This window comes from Lepidochelys kempii, chromosome 1, assembly GCF_965140285.1.
Source record: "Lepidochelys kempii isolate rLepKem1 chromosome 1, rLepKem1.hap1, whole genome shotgun sequence".
NCBI lineage: Eukaryota > Metazoa > Chordata > Testudines > Cheloniidae > Lepidochelys > Lepidochelys kempii.
The window spans coordinates 192,420,952-192,439,080 of record NC_136380.1 but is presented as its reverse complement, the minus strand read 5'-3'; the positions used below and the strand labels follow the sequence as shown (position 1 = coordinate 192,439,080).

General features: G+C 46.9%; 1 protein-coding gene across 2 annotated transcripts; it reads left to right on the top strand.

The window, feature by feature from the left end:
* The first annotated feature begins 1,066 nt into the window (after positions 1 to 1,066).
* Positions 1,067 to 12,832, top strand: TAGLN3 (transgelin 3). Of its 2 annotated transcripts, none has more exons than XM_073305966.2 (5): positions 1,067 to 1,272; positions 1,604 to 1,785; positions 2,659 to 2,833; positions 9,438 to 9,540; positions 12,324 to 12,832. In XM_073305966.2, exons 2-5 carry the CDS (start codon positions 1,606 to 1,608, stop codon positions 12,463 to 12,465), a joined length of 600 nt encoding a protein of 199 aa, XP_073162067.1. In that variant the 5' UTR covers positions 1,067 to 1,272; positions 1,604 to 1,605; the 3' UTR covers positions 12,466 to 12,832. The 2 variants fall into 2 exon arrangements, with proteins under 2 accessions (XP_073162067.1, XP_073162061.1); XM_073305960.2 differs by having other exon boundaries at positions 1,068 to 1,241.
* The last annotated feature ends 5,297 nt before the right edge of the window (positions 12,833 to 18,129 follow it).

Here is an 18,129-nt window from a genome sequence, read left to right as displayed (position 1 = left end):
ACTGCAGCTGGTTAAGCCTGAGGGTGTCCTGAGCAATATAAATCTGAGAGCTCAGAGCTTCAGAATCTGAAGGAAATGGAAGAGGAGAGAATCATGTGCTAGATATACAAGGAGCTGTAAAAAGAAATAATATACAGTTTTACTGGAAAAGACTTGATGATGCTGAATCCACATCCGGGCTTTACAAACCACTTGCATTCAGAGCTCTAAAAGAGTGTCTAAAAGAGCCCATATTACAGCAGGATGGATTCAGAGCAAGGACAAAAAGATGTGTGATGAAATTTGGTGTAATTAGAGAAAGGATCAAAAGAATTTTGGTTTATAAACTCTAAAACCATACCAGTTAGACCAAAAAACACCCTTCTTGGGTTATCTAGTGCTCCTGCCCTGCTACTGCAGTGTTAGGGTCAGGTCTTCAGCTAGTCTAAATTGACATAGATCTCTTAGAGCTCAACAGAGCCATGCTGACTCACACATGCTGAGGATATGATCCTTGATCTCTCCAGCACATTTGCTCATTTTTAGTCCAGTCATGTTTTTAATGTCGCAAGTGATGGGGCTTCTAGCTTTTTCCTTGGAAGACTATTTGACATCTTGCTGCTAGGAAGACTTGCTTTAGTCTGCCTAATCAATTTCTCTTTTTTGTTTAATTTTATTCACCACCCCTAATTATGCCCTTGTTAGTACTTTAAATTAGTACTCTCCAGCCTGGGTTTTGGTTTTGTTCTTTCACTCTCCAATGATGCTAGCACACAGGATGCAGAGCAGGGAGAAAAATACTTTCCACATTTTCCAGTATCTATTGGTTCCTGTTACATTTGGATAATGAAATGATACCAACCAAGTCCTCCTATAAGTATTTTTAACTCTAGGGAGCTCAGTTAGTCTGATGCTGGGTTTAATGGACGAACCGAAGTAAACTAGAACTGGACCAGGAAAGTGAACAAAAACGAGCAGGGGAAGTTGGCACTTAAGCAGACTGCAGATTAGATACCTCCTTGGCTATGCTGAGTAGGCAGGCCTTTCAATGGCTCTTAGCAACGCCCCTGCTTTGACCCTCCTCATATGTGAGGAAAATCAAATCAATACACTGTTCTTCAAATCACGATGCTGCAGCAGCAGGGTATCGCAGCAGTCTTCATCTCTTCTTAAATTTCTCAGTGCTTTTCCATTCGATGGTCTCTGGATTTCTAAACCTCACACCCCGATTGCATCTCTGAAAGGATCCCTTGAGTTCCCATGTATAGTCTTCTTGTTATTAACAAGTATTATGTAGGCAATTTTAAAGTACTTCTGGATTTGCTGGCAGTGATGATACTGATCTGAAACTCTATTAGAATCTCTTTGTTGCTACAGCAGAAATCTCACTGGCAATCTATTTTAATTTAAACTGTAATTTGATTTTTGCTGCTGTTTGGCTGTGGAAAAATGATTTTTTTTTTTTTTTAAATTTTTGCCCCTGCAAAACAATTAAAGCCAATGCCTGATTTTGTTTTGATTTTTGGTAGTCGATCTGCATTGACGTATAGATTTGGGCTGGTGTGTATACTTAAATTCGTGTTATCAGAACCCTATAAATAAACAATTGGTATTTTTGTTCCAGAGATGGCTAACAGAGGACCGAGCTATGGTTTAAGCCGAGAAGTGCAGGAAAAGATTGAACAGAAATATGACCTGGAATTAGAGAACAAGCTGGTGGATTGGATTATTATACAGAGTGGTGAAAAGATAGAGCATCCACCTCCTGGAAGGCAAAATTTTCAGAAATGGCTAATGGATGGAACAGTAAGTGTTGATCTAATTTCATATAAGAATTATTTATATGTGTACAATGCATCTTAGTCTATTAACATCTATACCCTAACTGTGTATTTTCATCTGACTGCATAGGACTGAGGTCATGGGTTATTTTCAACTATATACTAGTATTGACTGTACTATTACTGGTTTCCTTCTGATCAGGACGTTTTTGATATTTCAGAATAATTTTTCTGCCACTGTATTGGGATATGTATGTTAGGTTTGACTCATTCCTTCGCTATAATTTCTCATAGAGGAACAAGAGACTTGCTTTTACAATCAGGTTTGTACTTTTTTGCGAAGAAAATAAGAGTGTTGTTGTTTGTGTGTGTAATACACACAGACTGGTGCGTTTGATGATGTCTTTCTCCTTGGGAATAATTCTAGAGCTATTATGTTGTATTCCATTGGTTTATCAAATAAACACACAAATGCTGCTGTTCGCACAGGGCAGTAAGACTTGGCTGCTGGCTAATTATTGAATCTCTGCCAATGGTACTTTAACAATATTTCAATTGATAGTGCTGTGTTTTCCTTTTTTCTCCCACTACTGTCAATTGTTACGTAACCCCTAGTAAATAATTGTTTTATTTCTTGCAGTAAATCAATGTATATTTGATCAGGTTATCGGTGTCATTTAATAAAACCTTTAATGGCACTTTAATACTCAGATTGATACCAGTGGTGGTTTTCTATCTTTTTTTTTTTTTTTTTTTTAAAGAAATGATTTCTCTGAGAGATTCTCCCCATGTCAGAGCTTCACACAGCATAATCCAACACACACAAATTACCTTCTGCTTTAGTGATCTGGAACTAATCAATTTTTTTTAAACTTCTGTTTCTATTTTTATCTCTTAGCTGTTGTGCAAGTTAATAAACAGTTTACATTCAAAGGGAAAAGAACCCATTCCAAAGATCTCTGAATCAAAAATGGCTTTCAAGCAGATGGAACAAATTTCTCAATTCTTAAAAGCTGCTGAAATCTATGGAGTAAGAACTACAGATATTTTCCAGACAGTGGATTTATGGGAAGGTAAAGAAAAAATGATATTGAAAATGAGCTCACAGTCTTTATTCTACTCTGCTTCGATCTCCACTAGCGGTGCATTTTGGCTAAGGAAAAAAATCTCTAATGTAATTATCTTTTGCTTCTGTTTGCTTTACCTCATTACCATTCTCTTTTGGTGGTGCATTAGCTCCTCCAAGGGATTTATATTACCCTAAGGACATAATGGAATCTTTGCAAGTTAATGTGTTACCCAAAAGCCATCACTGTGACAGGCATAAAGGTAATAAAACAAACTGTTCCCCCATGCCACTTATTTCCAAGCAAACAGCTCCTAATAACAAATATGAAAAACTCTATTTTCCTGTGACAAGCCTTTATTGAATGTTTCAAATTAAAAGTGAGGCTTAAATTTTAGCTGTAAAATTGGATCACAAAAATCACTACCCCAAAAAGGGAAAGAGACATTTGATTTTTTCAGTTTGTGTGAAGTCTTTTATCTTAATCATGACTAGCTAAAATGAAAAATCACCACTGACATATAGGAGGGTTAGGTTTCCAGAGTTGTCAGCCCAACGTTTTTTACCAGCATTAAAGTCTCTCTAAAAAGATCACCATGGAAACATTCAGCTAAAACCTGAGAACGCCCCCGTGAGTTTGCAATAGCTCAGGTCTGTGAAGATTTATGCCATTCCACATAGGAACGAGAAGGGGTCTATATTATTTCCCCATGAACCTATGATTCTTTCTGAAAGGCTATTTGTATCTTCTGCCTTTTACCTCCTATGTGGTGATCTATCACTTTCTAGTGCTCCTGCCATGTGCTCTGGGGCATCGCTAACGCCACATGGTAGAGCGCAGTGCAAGGGCTTGACGTAGAGATGGCCTTAGCGTCGTTGAAGACAGGAGTTGAGATTTAGGGGGCGGGGGTGAAAGGGAGCTACAGAGGGAACAAAACAATGGATGGGGGAAATGATCGGTTGTAGATGGTCACTCACTGGAGTAAGAGGGGAGGCTGCGTGGAGGACCCTAGTGCAGGGTTGTTCCTTACCGTTTCTTCTCTGGGGTTTTGTCGAATGTAGGGTGTATCTTCATTGCACAGTTCACCTGGGCTCTTACCCACGTTTTAGCCCAATCTCTCCCCTATCCACACAAAAACCTGTGCATCCCGGGACTGGAGGTGCTTTGAGGCCCGGCCGGGGTAGTGTGGGTTAGAGCCTGAGCTTGCTTTCTCTCAGACTGGAACCCACCCACTTGGCAGTGAGGATGCAGACAAAATCGCTTGCATGCTGATAATCCTCCACTGCCTTCCCACAATCCCCCCCACTCTCCCAAACGACAGATAAGTTCTCATGCAATTGACTGGGAAAGAATCCTAGAGCATCTCAGCGCAACAAACCATGGGCTATGCCCCACAACACGCACCGGCGAGAGTGGACACAGTGGCGACACAGAACTGTAGGTATGGCTTTGCTGTGGGAGTGCTCACCCCCAGGCAAGGCTAAGCCAGGAGCTCAGACTCGAGTGCCGGTCACCTGGGTTAACTACTCATTTTAAATGACTGAAGTAAATGACCTTCCTCTTGCCCTGGAAAAAGATTCCACCGTCTAGTAAGCTATTGCAAGGGAAGTTTATTGTGTGTGTTCTTGCTCAATCTGTTTTCAGTATTAGCCCACTTCAGATGTTGTTTTGGCAGCATTTCGTGTCCAGTAGTGATTTAACTCTATGCACGTAAAATTGCATCAGCTTGGTTCTTACTAAGAAAAGGACTTCAGTTGTAGGGAATAGTTCCTAAAGATAAGCAATCTCCCCCCACTTTGCTTTTCTTTTGCACTAATTACTTTCTCCCAAGATTTTGGTTTTTTATTTATTTATTTTATTTAATGCATGAAAGTGTGGATTTAGCTGGGTTGGATGAAGCCAAACCTAGTGTGGGCAGGCACAATCTTTCCTCATGCAGCAATTGCAGTGCATCTCAACCCTCTTCTGCAGCCTCTATTTTCCTGTCCTGGCACCCCCACAGGTCTTCCAATGTGTCTCAGTCCTGAAATGAAACACCCCTTGTTATCCCAGTCTTGGGCCCTACATAATGTCTCCCCCTTCGCCATAGATGGGGCTTCAGGCACCCCTGTTATTTCACTGTTGAGGCTCTTGATTGGGAAGAGTTAGAAAATGGAAATGTTGCAGCAATTCAGAGGACGGAGGAGATGAGTGTGTGTAAGTCCAACATTCACTTCCTATTTGTATCACCTCACATACTGGAAAAGATTGCCAGGTTGTCCTCTGCAGTAGGAGCGTGAACCCTATTTTCTGTTGGGAGGGAGCTATGCTCTGAGTTGTCTAAACCAAAAACAAAGGCGGATGGCCAGATAAACAGCCCCTTTTGCCACTAATATTTTTCCAACAGCTTTTGCTGCAAGGTTCTTGAAAACTGAGAGCCAAAAATACACCCCCCCACCCCCACTGCTTGGTAGGCTGTTTCAAACGCAGTAGACCAGCCTGTACCCATCTTCACCTCTGTGGCTCCTTCACCAGGGCTGCTGCTTCAAGCAAGGTGAAGCCTTGCTTTCTCTCTAGTACTTTTCTTACTTGCATGTGTTGGTCCAAGAAGCTTTTCTGCACTATGTTCGCAAACATCCCGATTACCTTACATGCTCCTTTTCAGTGCATTCCCCTAGTATATTTCTGGGTAGCTTAAATCAGTAATAAGCCAACCCCAAAGAGTTCAGAGATGCAGCTTTGGATCTTTATCTACATTTTTGAGGACTCTGGTTCAGTGATCCCCTCCAAAATAGTCCCTCTGTCCCCCTGAGGCTGATCCCACAGGTCCCATAGAAACACTTGGCGTGAAGGCCCAGGGACTTCTGGATAGGTTTGTCTCAAGGAGAAGGGACTCCTTCTAGCAGCTCCTCTTCGGGACAAGTTAGAAGCCCTCCTCCAGCACTGGTAGTGCCCAGCTTTTCTGCTAGGCCAGGCTGTCCCATAGGTATCAGTGTGCATTGCACAAGGGCATTTCAGGTTGAGAAGAAATGGCAGCAGGGGCCGAGAAAAGATGCCGCCAGTGGTATTGTCGTGATTCAGGAGAGGCAAAAGAAGGTCGGGGAGACAGGTAAGACCCTGTTGTGGAGTCTCAAGTGTGGTGTGGGGCCGAAGAGAAATTTTTAACGAAACTTTTCTGCATCTTAAAGTCTTGAGTTGTTGAGTTTGGCTTGAGGGGAGGCTGAGAATGCAGAATGACTTGCATTTTGTGTCTGATCAGGTCTTATTTTGACTTGTTCTTCCATCCCAAATATACATCTTCCCACATCTTTCTTCACGATGATGCTCCAGTCTGACTGTCAGACAGCAAGAGATGCCCAGCATTCCTCTGTGGTGTGGCCTCCTGCTTTCATCCTTCTCCTTCTCAGCCTTTCTTAAACTACTTGTATCCTTTGGTATTTGCCCTCTTTCCACAGCCATGTTCGGTCTCCACACAGAATTACAGTCTGTGCTTGCATCACCTGTGTTCTCCATCAGGCTTCACACGCTTGTCGGGGAGGTAACTCAGATTCCAGTCTTGACGGCTGCTTTGTTTCATTATGTGGCAATCATCCCCTACCCCATCTGTTTCTCCGGTGTCGCTTCTCCCACTCCCCACTGCTAGTTAAAGCACGGCTTTGGTGGCAGCCTGCTGAAGCGGAATGCTAGATGCAGGGGAGGCTACAGATGGCTCAGGCAGGCTCATCATGACGTTTTGCTACCGGCCTTTTGTTTTCCAAATTGCCAGCATCATCCAGCTCATTCAGTTTCAACTTTTCTTCCCCTCCCTGCTTCTCTGCTCCAACCACGGTGGTGCTTGCTCCAGGGGAGGTGTCACATGGGCAACATTATACTTAGCATCTGCTACAGCATATGGTACATCTGCTACCTTAGGGGGCCCATAATGCTAAAACCTCATGCCATGCTCTGTGTGTGCGTACGTTATAGCAGCCTCTTAGACTGCTCCTTGCTTAAAATAGGGCAAAGCTGCTTCAGTTTGTGGTAAAGGTGGTCACTGGCTGGCCATTTATTTTATGAGAAAATTAGCCCTTGTGAATAAAATTCCTGGAACCCTGCGCGGATGCAAAAACTTGGATCCGCATCCGATCTGCATCCCCAATAATTAACTTGGATCCGACCCACAATCTGCACTCCACCTTTTATATATATATTTGCATCTGACTGTTTCCACGGTATGCATCCGATGAAGTGAGCTGTAGCTCACGAAAGGTCATGCTCAAATAAATTGGTTAGTCTCTAAGGTGCCACAAGTACTCCTTTTCTTTTATCTTACTGTTAGAGTCCTGTACGGATACAAACATTTGGATCCACATAAGAATGGCCATACTTGGTCAGACCAATGGTCCATCTATCTCAGTATCCTATCTCCTGACAGTGGCCAATGCCAGGTGTTTCAGAGGAAATGAACAGAACAGGCAATCCTTGAATGATCCATCCCCTGTTGCCCACTCCCAGCTTCTGGTATCCAATCCTTGATCTGCAAAAATGGTAAAAATACAAACTCATCTGCAAATGCAGATATCTGTGGATTTGCAAGACTCTAAAATAAACTTAAATGGGCAATATCATGGGCCATTTCGACACTGTTGGAAGCTGCTACATATGTTGAGCTTAGGGACCTTACTCATCACAAACAGTCCAAATGCTTTGTGTCTGAAGGTTTGCGTACGTCATATCCCTTAATTTAATCTGTATGTTGCCAGGGAAATGTAGAATATAAATGTGTAAAACAGGAGGCTTGACTTCCCAGACACACACTCTGCCTTGCAATGGCTTCCTTAGCAGTGGTTGGTTGGAAATTGGTATAGTTTAGCAATCTTTTTTTTCATTATATCTACTAAAAATCATGTATCTAGCATCATAAATTTTCAGGTGTAGATTAAACCATACATTCCCCATTCTGAAGCGTTTACAGTCAAAGACAGACAAGGCCTAACATTATTCAGGAAAGAGAATAATGGGGTAGAATGAGAATATTCAGGGAAGAACTGGGGTGAAGAAGAAGGCAGGAAGGAATCGTAGTAGAAATGGGATGTGAGGAGGAGAAGACAAGACAGGGCACATGGGGAAAGCTTTTTCAAGTGCCCAGCACCCAATGTGGGTAAATCTGCTATATGATTTCTGTGACTTTTTAAAGATTAAATGGAAAAAAGGTTTTTTGTTTTATTTTTTTTCACAGCATTTTTGATTTTTTTTGACTAAATGGAAACTAAAAGATAGTTTGGTTTTTCCCTCTCTCTTCCTTTTTCCTTTCTCTCTCTGGGACACACACACACACAAAAGATTGGAGAGGTGAGAGAGAGAGACTAAAGGTGGAAGGGGCAAACTTTGAGGGTGGGGGGCAGAACTGTAAAATGCTGACTAAAAGGGAAAACTGTTGTTGAAGAGCCATTTTTTTTTGTTAGAAAATGTGTTGATGAAAAAACATCAAGCAGCTGGAATGCTGAGCTCTGTTGAAAAAAAACTGGCCTTTGATTTGGTGCCTATGTAGGTGCCTGAGCTCTTTTGAAAATCTGGCCCTTGGTGGACAGGGAGTGGGAGGCTGTTCCAGGTGCAGGGGTGGCATGGGAGAAAGTGGGAACGTGACAGAGATGAAGGGGGAGAACTAAGTCAAGAATAACACTGGGAGTAGGACAGAGAGGAAGATGAAGGAAGGAAGATAGACATGAGGTGACACAGAGTCATGAAAGTAAAGACAAGGAGCTTAAATTTGATATAGCACAATATAGGGAGCTGTTAAAGGGATTCGCAGCAGTAGTGGATGGGTACTTGGGCAAAAATTGGTGAGAATGAAGGGCATAGTAGTTCCTAAGGGATGGGAATATGCTCTCTTAACAGAGGGTTCTTGCCCAGGAATCTCCAGGCTCTTCAGAAAGCTGAGTAAGCATCATTATCCCCATTTTACAGATGGGGAAACTGAGGCTTTTTTACACAGTGCACTAGTCTGCGCCAGAAGGGGGTGAACTATAGTGCGTACTAATGTGTCATGTGCTAACTGGTGCTATGATAATAAAAATAATAATAATAGAGCACAATGCAGTTGTCAATGCCATTGCTGTCTGCTAGGCACACATCTATTACTGAATGGTTCTTGATTTCTTACTCCCAACTTTTTGTATTAAGTAATATCTCTAAAGCAGAAGTTCCTGCACCCAGCTAATGTTTCTGTGCTTGAGCAATCTCCCTTGAAGCAGGGATGGGTTTTTGTAATGGAACCTGCCTCTTAAAGGCACACAGGATTTTAAACTCTTATCTGTTACTCTGCAAGCTCCCTCTCTCTCTACATGCTCCCTCCTGAACTACAGTATCAAAATAAATATGGGACTGGGAAGCAGGAACTCCTGAATGCTAATCGTTGCTTTCTACTCCTCTCATGGTCTTCAACAAATCAGTCAACATCTCTGCCTCAGTTTCACCATCTGCAAAACTGGGATAATTATGCTCACCAGTGGCATTAAAGGGTTTAATTAAGATGTTGGGTGGAAACCTCTGTGAAGATGCTAAATGATGGTGGGAAAACAGTGTTGCTATCCTGAGATCATCTACTTCAGAAGCAGATTTTTTTAATGATTTTCAATGTCTGGCTTTTTAGGGAAGGACATGGCGGCCGTGCAGAGAACCCTAATGTCTTTAGGCAGCTTGGCTGTCACCAAGGATGATGGATGTTACAGAGGGGATCCCTCCTGGTTTCACAGGTGAAGTGCCAAGCAAAACCTCCCACAGCTAATTGCCATTGGATGGTGGGAATACTGTCTGCCTTTAAGCACCAAATGGATTTAGGAAATTAACTGGGGACCGATCAGTCTTCTCAAAATGTCCTGGACATTTTTCACAGTCCTGAGTGAGGTACCTAGGTCCTCTTAAGTTTTAGCTGTAGACCAGGTTTCAGACTAGTTCTTAATTGAATTAAGCTGAAGTGAATAAAGCCTGGTTTAACTTGAAATAAGAGTGTCCACACAGGGATTTGCACAGATTTAAAAACTCATTTAAGTTAAACTGGTTGAACTTTCATATGTGGACAAAGCCATAGATATTCAAGGTCTGATTTTCTCTCACTCTCCTGCGCTGATAATTCCTTAGAAGTCAGTGGGCCTGATGCTTTATTGCCTTGCACTTTGTATCGTCATTTGTGTCAGTGCAAAGTAGGAGTAAAATGCCACCCAGGTCAGCATGGTGGCTTTTTACACTCAGTTTGCACTGGAGTGAAGTGCAAGGTAATGGAGAATCAGGCCTAATGGAGCTGAACAAAAGTAAAACCTTGGTGACAGCAGAAGCATATATATATTCCTCATATTTCAATCAAGCACCCTGAATGAAAAGCAGCAGTAGATCTTGCTATCCAGCGGACCACTTAATGCCAAACACAGCACACCTAGCCCATGGAAGTGCATATGATGGTAGGAATAATGCTAAGTAATATAAACTGTAGCTGTACTCAACTGTTATTAATATGCCTGGATCTCCTTTGATGTCTTCTATCTCATTCACAGTTTTGCCTGTCTTTGTTAATAATCGCATTTCAACTTTCTGTAGCCAATGAACAAATTATCCAGAGATACCTGCCTGACCTGATTAATAAAAGAGGAATCAAAATAAAAGGAGGAATTAGTTCCCAAGGTTTTAATTAAAATAAAACAAAGAGCAAATGAATCCCTGTTAGAATTAAGTGCTGGGAAAATTATAAAAATAGGGAGGGGAGAAATCCTCTCTAGATGGCATTGTAGATAGTAAGCTTGCTTTTCAGGTTCTGGAAAAGAAATCGAGAGAAAATGAAAATATGGCTGGTTTTTCAATAGGTCTAGGCTAGGCTTGCATCCCTCCTAGAAGAGCAATGTTTTGTGGGAAGAGAGTCCATTATCTGATTTCTGTTAATTGTTAACTAAGTGATAGGAGGGTTCCCAGAGTCTAGGGTAGGAACTCATGAGCCCTTTTATAATTGTAAATAAGTGAAAATGAGCAATGGCCATCCATTCTGAAAAACCACAGGACATGGCTGATTTTTCCTAGATCTTTTCCATGTTTCTGCAAGGTTCTGTGGCCTGCAATGTGCAGGAGGTCAGAAAGGCTAGATGATCACGATGGTCCCTTCTGACCTATGAGTCTCATGAGAAATTTGGGCTGCCTCCTGCAATCTGCCTAGCACCGTGAGCCAAATCCAGCCAAACAGTTGACCATGTACTTACAAGCATTGCAGACCATAGTGCACAGCCCCTTCAAGGATCCAGCCCTTGGAGAGCCCTGAATTGATTCCAAACACTGCAGCTTCCTGGTGGAGGATTTTGATGTGACAGTATGCTGGTGGTTGTGATCATACATGAAAACAGGATAATGCAACATTGCAGGGTTACCTGACCTGCAGGATGAATAGAAGCAGGTGGGTTCCCTGCCTGGGTGAGATCATAGTTTTGCTTGTGAAGGCTAGCCTCAATTTGTGACACTGTTCTGTCTTGTGGCCTATATGGCTATATGTCAGCTAGTATCATTTCAAGCCCTTATACTGGTTTCTCTCCCTTTTTTAAATGACTTTTCCCGCCCAGGTACGTAAGCAAGAAACCCATCTAAGCGGAATGCCTATTTAAATTACCCACAACCTGAGATCTAACAGCAGAGCCCAAAGCCTTACTGGCTTTGCCATAACTACCGCTGTGTACTCCTGGCTGTATTGGAAGAGACAGACATCTTTGGGTTCTACTGAAATACTTTCACCTAAAGCACTTTGGGGGCAGGGGAAGGCAGCAGTGGTACATAGATTTTGCTAAAAGACAGGGACTGTCATTACCGCAAGGGTTTGTTTAGTGGTAATGGGGAATCAGGACTCCTGGGTTCTAGTCCTTAGTGCTGCCATTAACTCATCCTGTGAACTTCAGCCAACCACTTAATTTCTCTGTCACAGTTGCCCTATCACTAAAATAGGTATAATTGCTGGATTCGAAAGAATGGAGCCAAATTTTGCTGTCATTTACGTGGGTATAACTCAGGAATAGGTCCATTGACTTACATGGAATGACTCCCAATTTACACTGGTGCTCTAGCTGGATACCAAATTGTGTTCCATCAGACACCATCTCATTGATCATACCCTGTGGCCAGGACACTGTTGCTAGCTGCTTCTGGATGCCATAACCTTACACAACTTAACCTTCCCATGACTGTGTCATACGTCATCATACAAGTATTTTACCTCCCAGGGTGTTGTGGGAGTCAGCATATTTGTACGCACTTGGGGAGTCTAGCATGAATGGCACAATACAGGTGCAAAGTGTTGGTATGGCCTTGGCTGGCATGTACATCACGGTGTGCAGTGCAGAAAAGCAGTTAGGCTGCCAGTGTTGTGTAGCCAATGGGATGCTGAAATAAAGAATAAAGCATTGCAGTGCAGAGAGAACACTTGTGAAGGGTCAATTTCAGAGCCCTGAAGCCTTTTAAAATCATGTAGGCATAATCAGGTTGATCCAATATTGCTTTTTTGTCTGGACAGGAAAGCACAGCAGAATCGGCGAGGATTTTCGGAGGAGCAGCTTCGTCGGGGACAGAATGTCATAGGCCTTCAGATGGGGAGCAACAAAGGCGCATCACAGTCCGGCATGACAGGCTATGGGATGCCGAGGCAGATTATGTAAATGGCTGTCTGTCAAGACGCATTCTATGGCATGATCTGATTACAAACACATAGCTAGCTCCCTTTCAGCCGAAAACATGTTTTTTAATAGTTTGCCCTTTTTAGGATTTTTTTTTCAGCTGCAACTTTTTGACTAAGAACATGGATGTGTGTGTTGTGTGCCAATTCACCCCGCGCACTGCTGCCCCCTACTGTTCACTTCTGAACTATGCAAAGACTCTGGTTTTCTGTATTTATTTATTTGCGAATTGTTACCTTCGGCATTTGTGTCTTACAAAACTTAATCTTGTATCTCAACAAGTAACCTCATCCTTCAGATCAGTGACAATATTGTTTGATCTTCTAAAAATAAAGACATTTAAAAAATCCATTTAGACTGAATCTTTAAAGCCCACAACTTCCAACACAAGTTGCCTGTGGAGTGGGGTTACGTGAACCCCTCTGCCACGTGTAGCACTTTGGTGCCAGGAACCCCCTGGAGTGAGCTGGGTAGTTGACCAGCTCCTCTATCTCTTTCCTGTGCAACATGCAGAAAGTGCTTGCTGGAAACTGCATGTTCACAGAATGGCATTCCCCACCATACTGCTGCTGCATCTGTGACCCTGCTTCTCCATGGCCAAGTTACTTCTGAAGCTTCAACCGGGGCCGTACTCAAAGCTAGAGCCAAATTCAGCTCCTGAAGTAAGGTGGTGGGATTGCAATGGAGCTGCACCAGGGCTGAATTTTGGCTTATAATGTCAATGGTCTGACAAATGCTAGAAGTCTGTTGTGAACGGAATTCTTTCCCACACCTCTCCAGTGACCAAACCAATTAGTTCCAGTTAATGGACTGCACTGAGGGTCCAAGATAGGTGTACCTTAGAGTAGTAAGTAACTAATGCATTGCTTTTATAGAGAAGGAAACAGAAGGAGGGGACTTGCTTGTGGCCACATGTGAGTTGATGATGAGTTAGTGCGGGGGTGGCCAACCTGAGCCTGAGAAGGAGCCAGAATTTACCAATGTACATTGCCAAAGAACCACAGTAATACATCAGCAGCCCCCGATTCGCTCCCCCTGCCCCCAGTGCCTCCCGCTCACCGGCAGCCCCACGCATCAGTACCTCCCTCTCCCTCCCCACATCTCCCGATCAGCTGTTTCATGTAGGAGGTTCTGGGGGAGGAGAGGGAGGAGCGAGGGCACGGCAGGCTCAGGGAGGGGGTGGGAAGGGGTGGAGTGGGGACAGGGCCTGTGGCAGAGCCAGGGGTTGAGCAGTGAGCACCCCCCGACACATTGGAAAGTTGGCGCCTGTAGCTCCAGCCCAGGAGTCGGTGCCTGTACAAGGAGCCGCATGTTAACTTCTGAAGAGCCGCGTGTGGCTCCAGAGCGATAGGTTGGCCACCCCTGATTTAGTGGATTAGCCATGGTACTGGTCTCTAATCTTGAGGGAGACTGGTTCCCTCAGGGACACAGTGCAAGTCTCTCAACCTCTCTGTTCTTCAGTTTCCTCCTCCATAAAATGAGTGAATGAGATTTCCCAGTCTCCATAAGGGTGCTGCAACTAAGACATAACCAACTAATGCTGGTAAAGTGCTTTATTATTTATTTGAATATTACAGCAGCAGTGATGAGGGCCCTATTGTGCTGGATGGGGTGTGTGTGTGTGTTGTGTGAATTGTGACAAAGTTCCTCCTCTGCCTCGGTGAATCCTGCGCTTATTGGAGGATTTGCTCACCTCGGAGGTTCACGGCAGCCCTCAGTTTGGCCACTTTCGTGGCTCAAATCTGCCATTCACTCAGTTAGCCTCATCACTGGCCAGCATGGAGAAAAGGAAGAAGAACAATTCCCGCAGTCTCTGCTGATCCACCTAGTGGATCAGGGAACAGGCCAGAGACCTTTCCCTCTGGTGGAACCCATAGTCTAGGTCAACTCCTCTGGTATCAAGTAGGGAGTTGGGGGGGATGGAGGGAACCGGGGCCCACCCTCTACTCTGGGTTCCATCCCAGGGCCCTGTGGATTGCAGCTGTCTACAGTGGCTCCTGGAACAGCGGCGTGACAGCTCCGACTCCCTGGGCTACTTCCCCATGGCCTCCTCCCAACACCTTCTTTATTCTCACCACAAGACCTTCCTCCTGATGTCTGATAATGCTTGTACTTCTCAGTCTTCCAGTTGTACACCTTCTCACTCTTAGCTTCTTGTCCTTCTTGCTCCCAGCTCCCCGCATGCACACCACAAACTGAAGTGAGCTCCTTTTTAAACTCCGGTGCCCTGATTCGCCAGCCTGTCTTAACTGATTCTGGCAGCTTCTTGATTGGCTGCAGGTGTTTTAATCAGCCTATCTGTCTTAATTGTTTCCGGAAAGTTCCTGATTGTTCTGGAACCTTCCCTGTTAGGAAACGGAACGTCTTTTGCTTGCTCCTCAGCTATCTGCTTTCTGTTCTTTCCTAAAGCCCCCTGGCCCGGATTTTTCTTACTTTTTGCACCTGCCTTAGTCCCCCCCGACCGGGCCAGACGCTTTTTTGTTTTTTCTTTTCATTTTTTGTGTTTTTTTTCCGTTTACGTCCTTCGCCAGCCATCCCCCCCCACGCCTGCTTTCGGGCGCAGCTATTTGCCTCAGCTGAGACCCCGGAGGAGGGGGGGAAGATTGCCGATTTTGCTGTCCGGAGGAGGGAGTGGAAACCCCCAGACCCAGCTGTTTTGCCAGCAGCTCGGACCTTACAACATTCTTAACATGCCGGAGGCCTTGGAACACAGCCAACACAGCTGGAGACGGAGATTTCAGCAGACAGAAGAAATAATATAAATCATCGTGACGAAGGCCGTAAGATTGAGTAACTTTCTGAATTATACTCTCGTGGGGGGGAGTTTGACTGTGATTACTTGCGTTTGTGGCGGCACAGGGGGTGTGGCGTGGAGACCCCCACCCCCAATCCATCTGTGCCCCTACCCCCCCATCGTTATTACAACTGTCACGGCCCCCCCGCAGTCTGTCCCTGCTGGCAACCTGCCATCTCCCTTCGGATCCAGCTGTTTACTTTGAACTTTGCCTTCCGGACCGGACCTAACAACCGACCAACCGAGACTCTTTGGACAAACGTGTGTGGGTCTGCACCCCACCCCCCCCGGATTGCTTATCCCACAACTTGCCCCTTTTACTGGACCCCGATTTTGTTCCCCCCCTCCTCCCAGCCCCCCCCTCGGCATTTTTCCCTTCCCGTCCGCAGCCAGCGGAAGGAGGGGCTATTCCACCTTCTCCCCTCCCCCCTCCTCCTTCCGGTGTCTCCCTGTCTCTCCCTGCTCACAATGGCGGGGAACGAGAGGGGCGAGACTGCTTTAATAAAATTAGCTGTCCCTTCCCCACCACCACCCCTGCCCGACCCCCAAGGTCCCCCCCCTACTGCTATTGTTAAGGTACTTGCCACCCCCCCTGCTGGGGCACCGGTAGCAGGAGGCACCAGGGTGATTGCTGCTGCTGCTGCACCCCCCCCCCAGATTCTAGGAAACCCCCCCCGGTTCGCCGGAAGGGCCAGGGCGGGTGGAAAGGAAAGGGCCCCGCTAAAACCACTGAGCCCTCCATGGCAGGGGCTGCCCCCACCGCTGCGGCCTCGTCATCAACCGTGGCGCCCCTCCCAGCATTTCCCTCCACCAGCTCTGCGATTGTCCCTCCCCCGGCCCCCAGGACGTATGCCCGGGCGGCAGCGGGCTCCCCGCTGCCTGCCGCCTCGTCATCTCGCCCCCCCCCGCCTCTGCCACCATCACCAGCGGCCGAGGCCCTTTCCCCGCCTTGACCAGGAAGCACGGCGTCCGTTGCCTCCTGGTGCCCGCCTCGCCCCACGTGGAGACATACGTGCAGGCGTTGGCGAAGGTGGTAGGACCCACGGCTATCGTGGCGGCCTCCAAGATGTATGGGAAGGTCGTTTTCTTCTTAGCCTCGGAGGATGCCGCCCAGGAGGCGGTGGAGAGGGGCCTGACGGTAGGGGGGGTGTTTATCCCCCTAGAACCGTTAGAAGACCTGGGCGTTCGCCTCGTCCTTACCTCCGTTCCTCCTTTCTTACCCAATGCTGCCCTGTTACCCGCTCTTTCCACCCTGGGGAAACTTGTTTCTGTCATCAGCCCTCTCCCGTTGGGCTGCAAGGACCCCACCCTCCGTCACATTTTTTCGTTCCGCCGGCAAGTGCAGCTTCTACCACCGGCAGGGGCGCGTGACGGAGAGGCGCTTGAGGGGTCCTTTCTAGTCCCCTACGAGGGAGCCCGCTATCGGGTCTTTTATTCTACCGGAGAGGCCCGGTGCTACCTCTGCCGTTTAGCGGGGCATGTCCGCAGAGACTGCCCTTTGGCTCGGGGGGGAGGGGCACCCGAGACCCCCGAGACCCGGCAGGACATCGGCCCCGTCGCTGCCGACGCCCCTGGCTGCCCAGTACCTGAAACCAACCCTCCTCCTACTCGACCCATCGCTGCTCCCGTCCGGGCCCAAGAGATACCTTCCCTACAACGCCCGGGCGAGCAAGGGGTTTCCACCCTTGCTAGTACCAACCCAATAGAGCCCATGGAGGAGGGTGTGGCAAGGATATTATCGGGTATAAGAGAAGGCCCTCCCCAAGGAGAAGCCCCCGCCCCTCATGTTGCCCCACCGCTACCTCCCCGAACCCCTAAACCATCGCCTCCGCCCCCCGACACGACCCCTGCTAATCAGCCCCCAGATGATGCTATGGAGGGCTGGACCCTAGTCCAGGGGAAGCGAGGCAAGCGGAAGGCTCGAGCTCCGCTGCATCCACCCGACGCGGAAGCCCCCCGGAAGACCAGGAAAGGAGGCACTGCTATTGAGCCTCCCGCCACGGCCGTGAGCGAGTCCATCCGCCGGTGTCGGGAGGGGAAGACAGACTGGCATTGGAGGACAGAATCCCCCCTCCACGGGAGACCCTCCCCTCCGAGACTTCTGAGGACATCCCTTCTGCCTGGACGCTACCCAAACCCCCCGCGGACCCCGAGGCAGCCGTTGAGGCGGGCCCTAGAGGAGAGGCCCCCGGGGTGGCAGGAGTTGGCCTCTCCTCCGTGTATGCGGAGATTGAGGCCCTAGATTTGACCCCGGTCACCCAGGGAGGGGATGATTTGCTGCCGGCTGGCCTCGAGCTGGGCAGCCTTACCCCAGCCTCCCTTTCCCCGTGCTCCCTCCCCCTTTTTGCCTTCCCGGGTGAGCACCCTGCAGACGGCGGTCCACCACCTGATGCCATGACTGCTAAAACCACCATGGAGCCAGCACCTAGCATTATTGGGAGCCCCTCCCCTTCCCCCTTAACCCTTGACTCTGCTCAGGAGGCACTTTCCTTTAGCTGCTCGCCTCCTGCACCCCAGAGCCTTACCCCTGCCCCTGCCCCCACCCCTGCCCCTGCCCAAGGTCCCTCCTCCTGCAATGTTAATGCCGCCCCTGGGGCTATTTCCTTTCTGCCTTTTGCAGACCCCCCCCAGGGAGCAGTCTTTGCACTTTCTAGTCGCGACCCATTAGGAGTGGCAATTTTTCCCCTGTCATCCCCCTCCACCCCAAGGCGTGAAATGAATTTAATAACCCCAGCCTGTCAAACGCCCCGTCGGTGGTCCGCACCCTGTCTACCTGCCTTAGCGGACCACGAGGCTATATTAAGAGGCCCATCAGGGAATACCTCGGGAATTGTAACCCCACCCCCCCATGA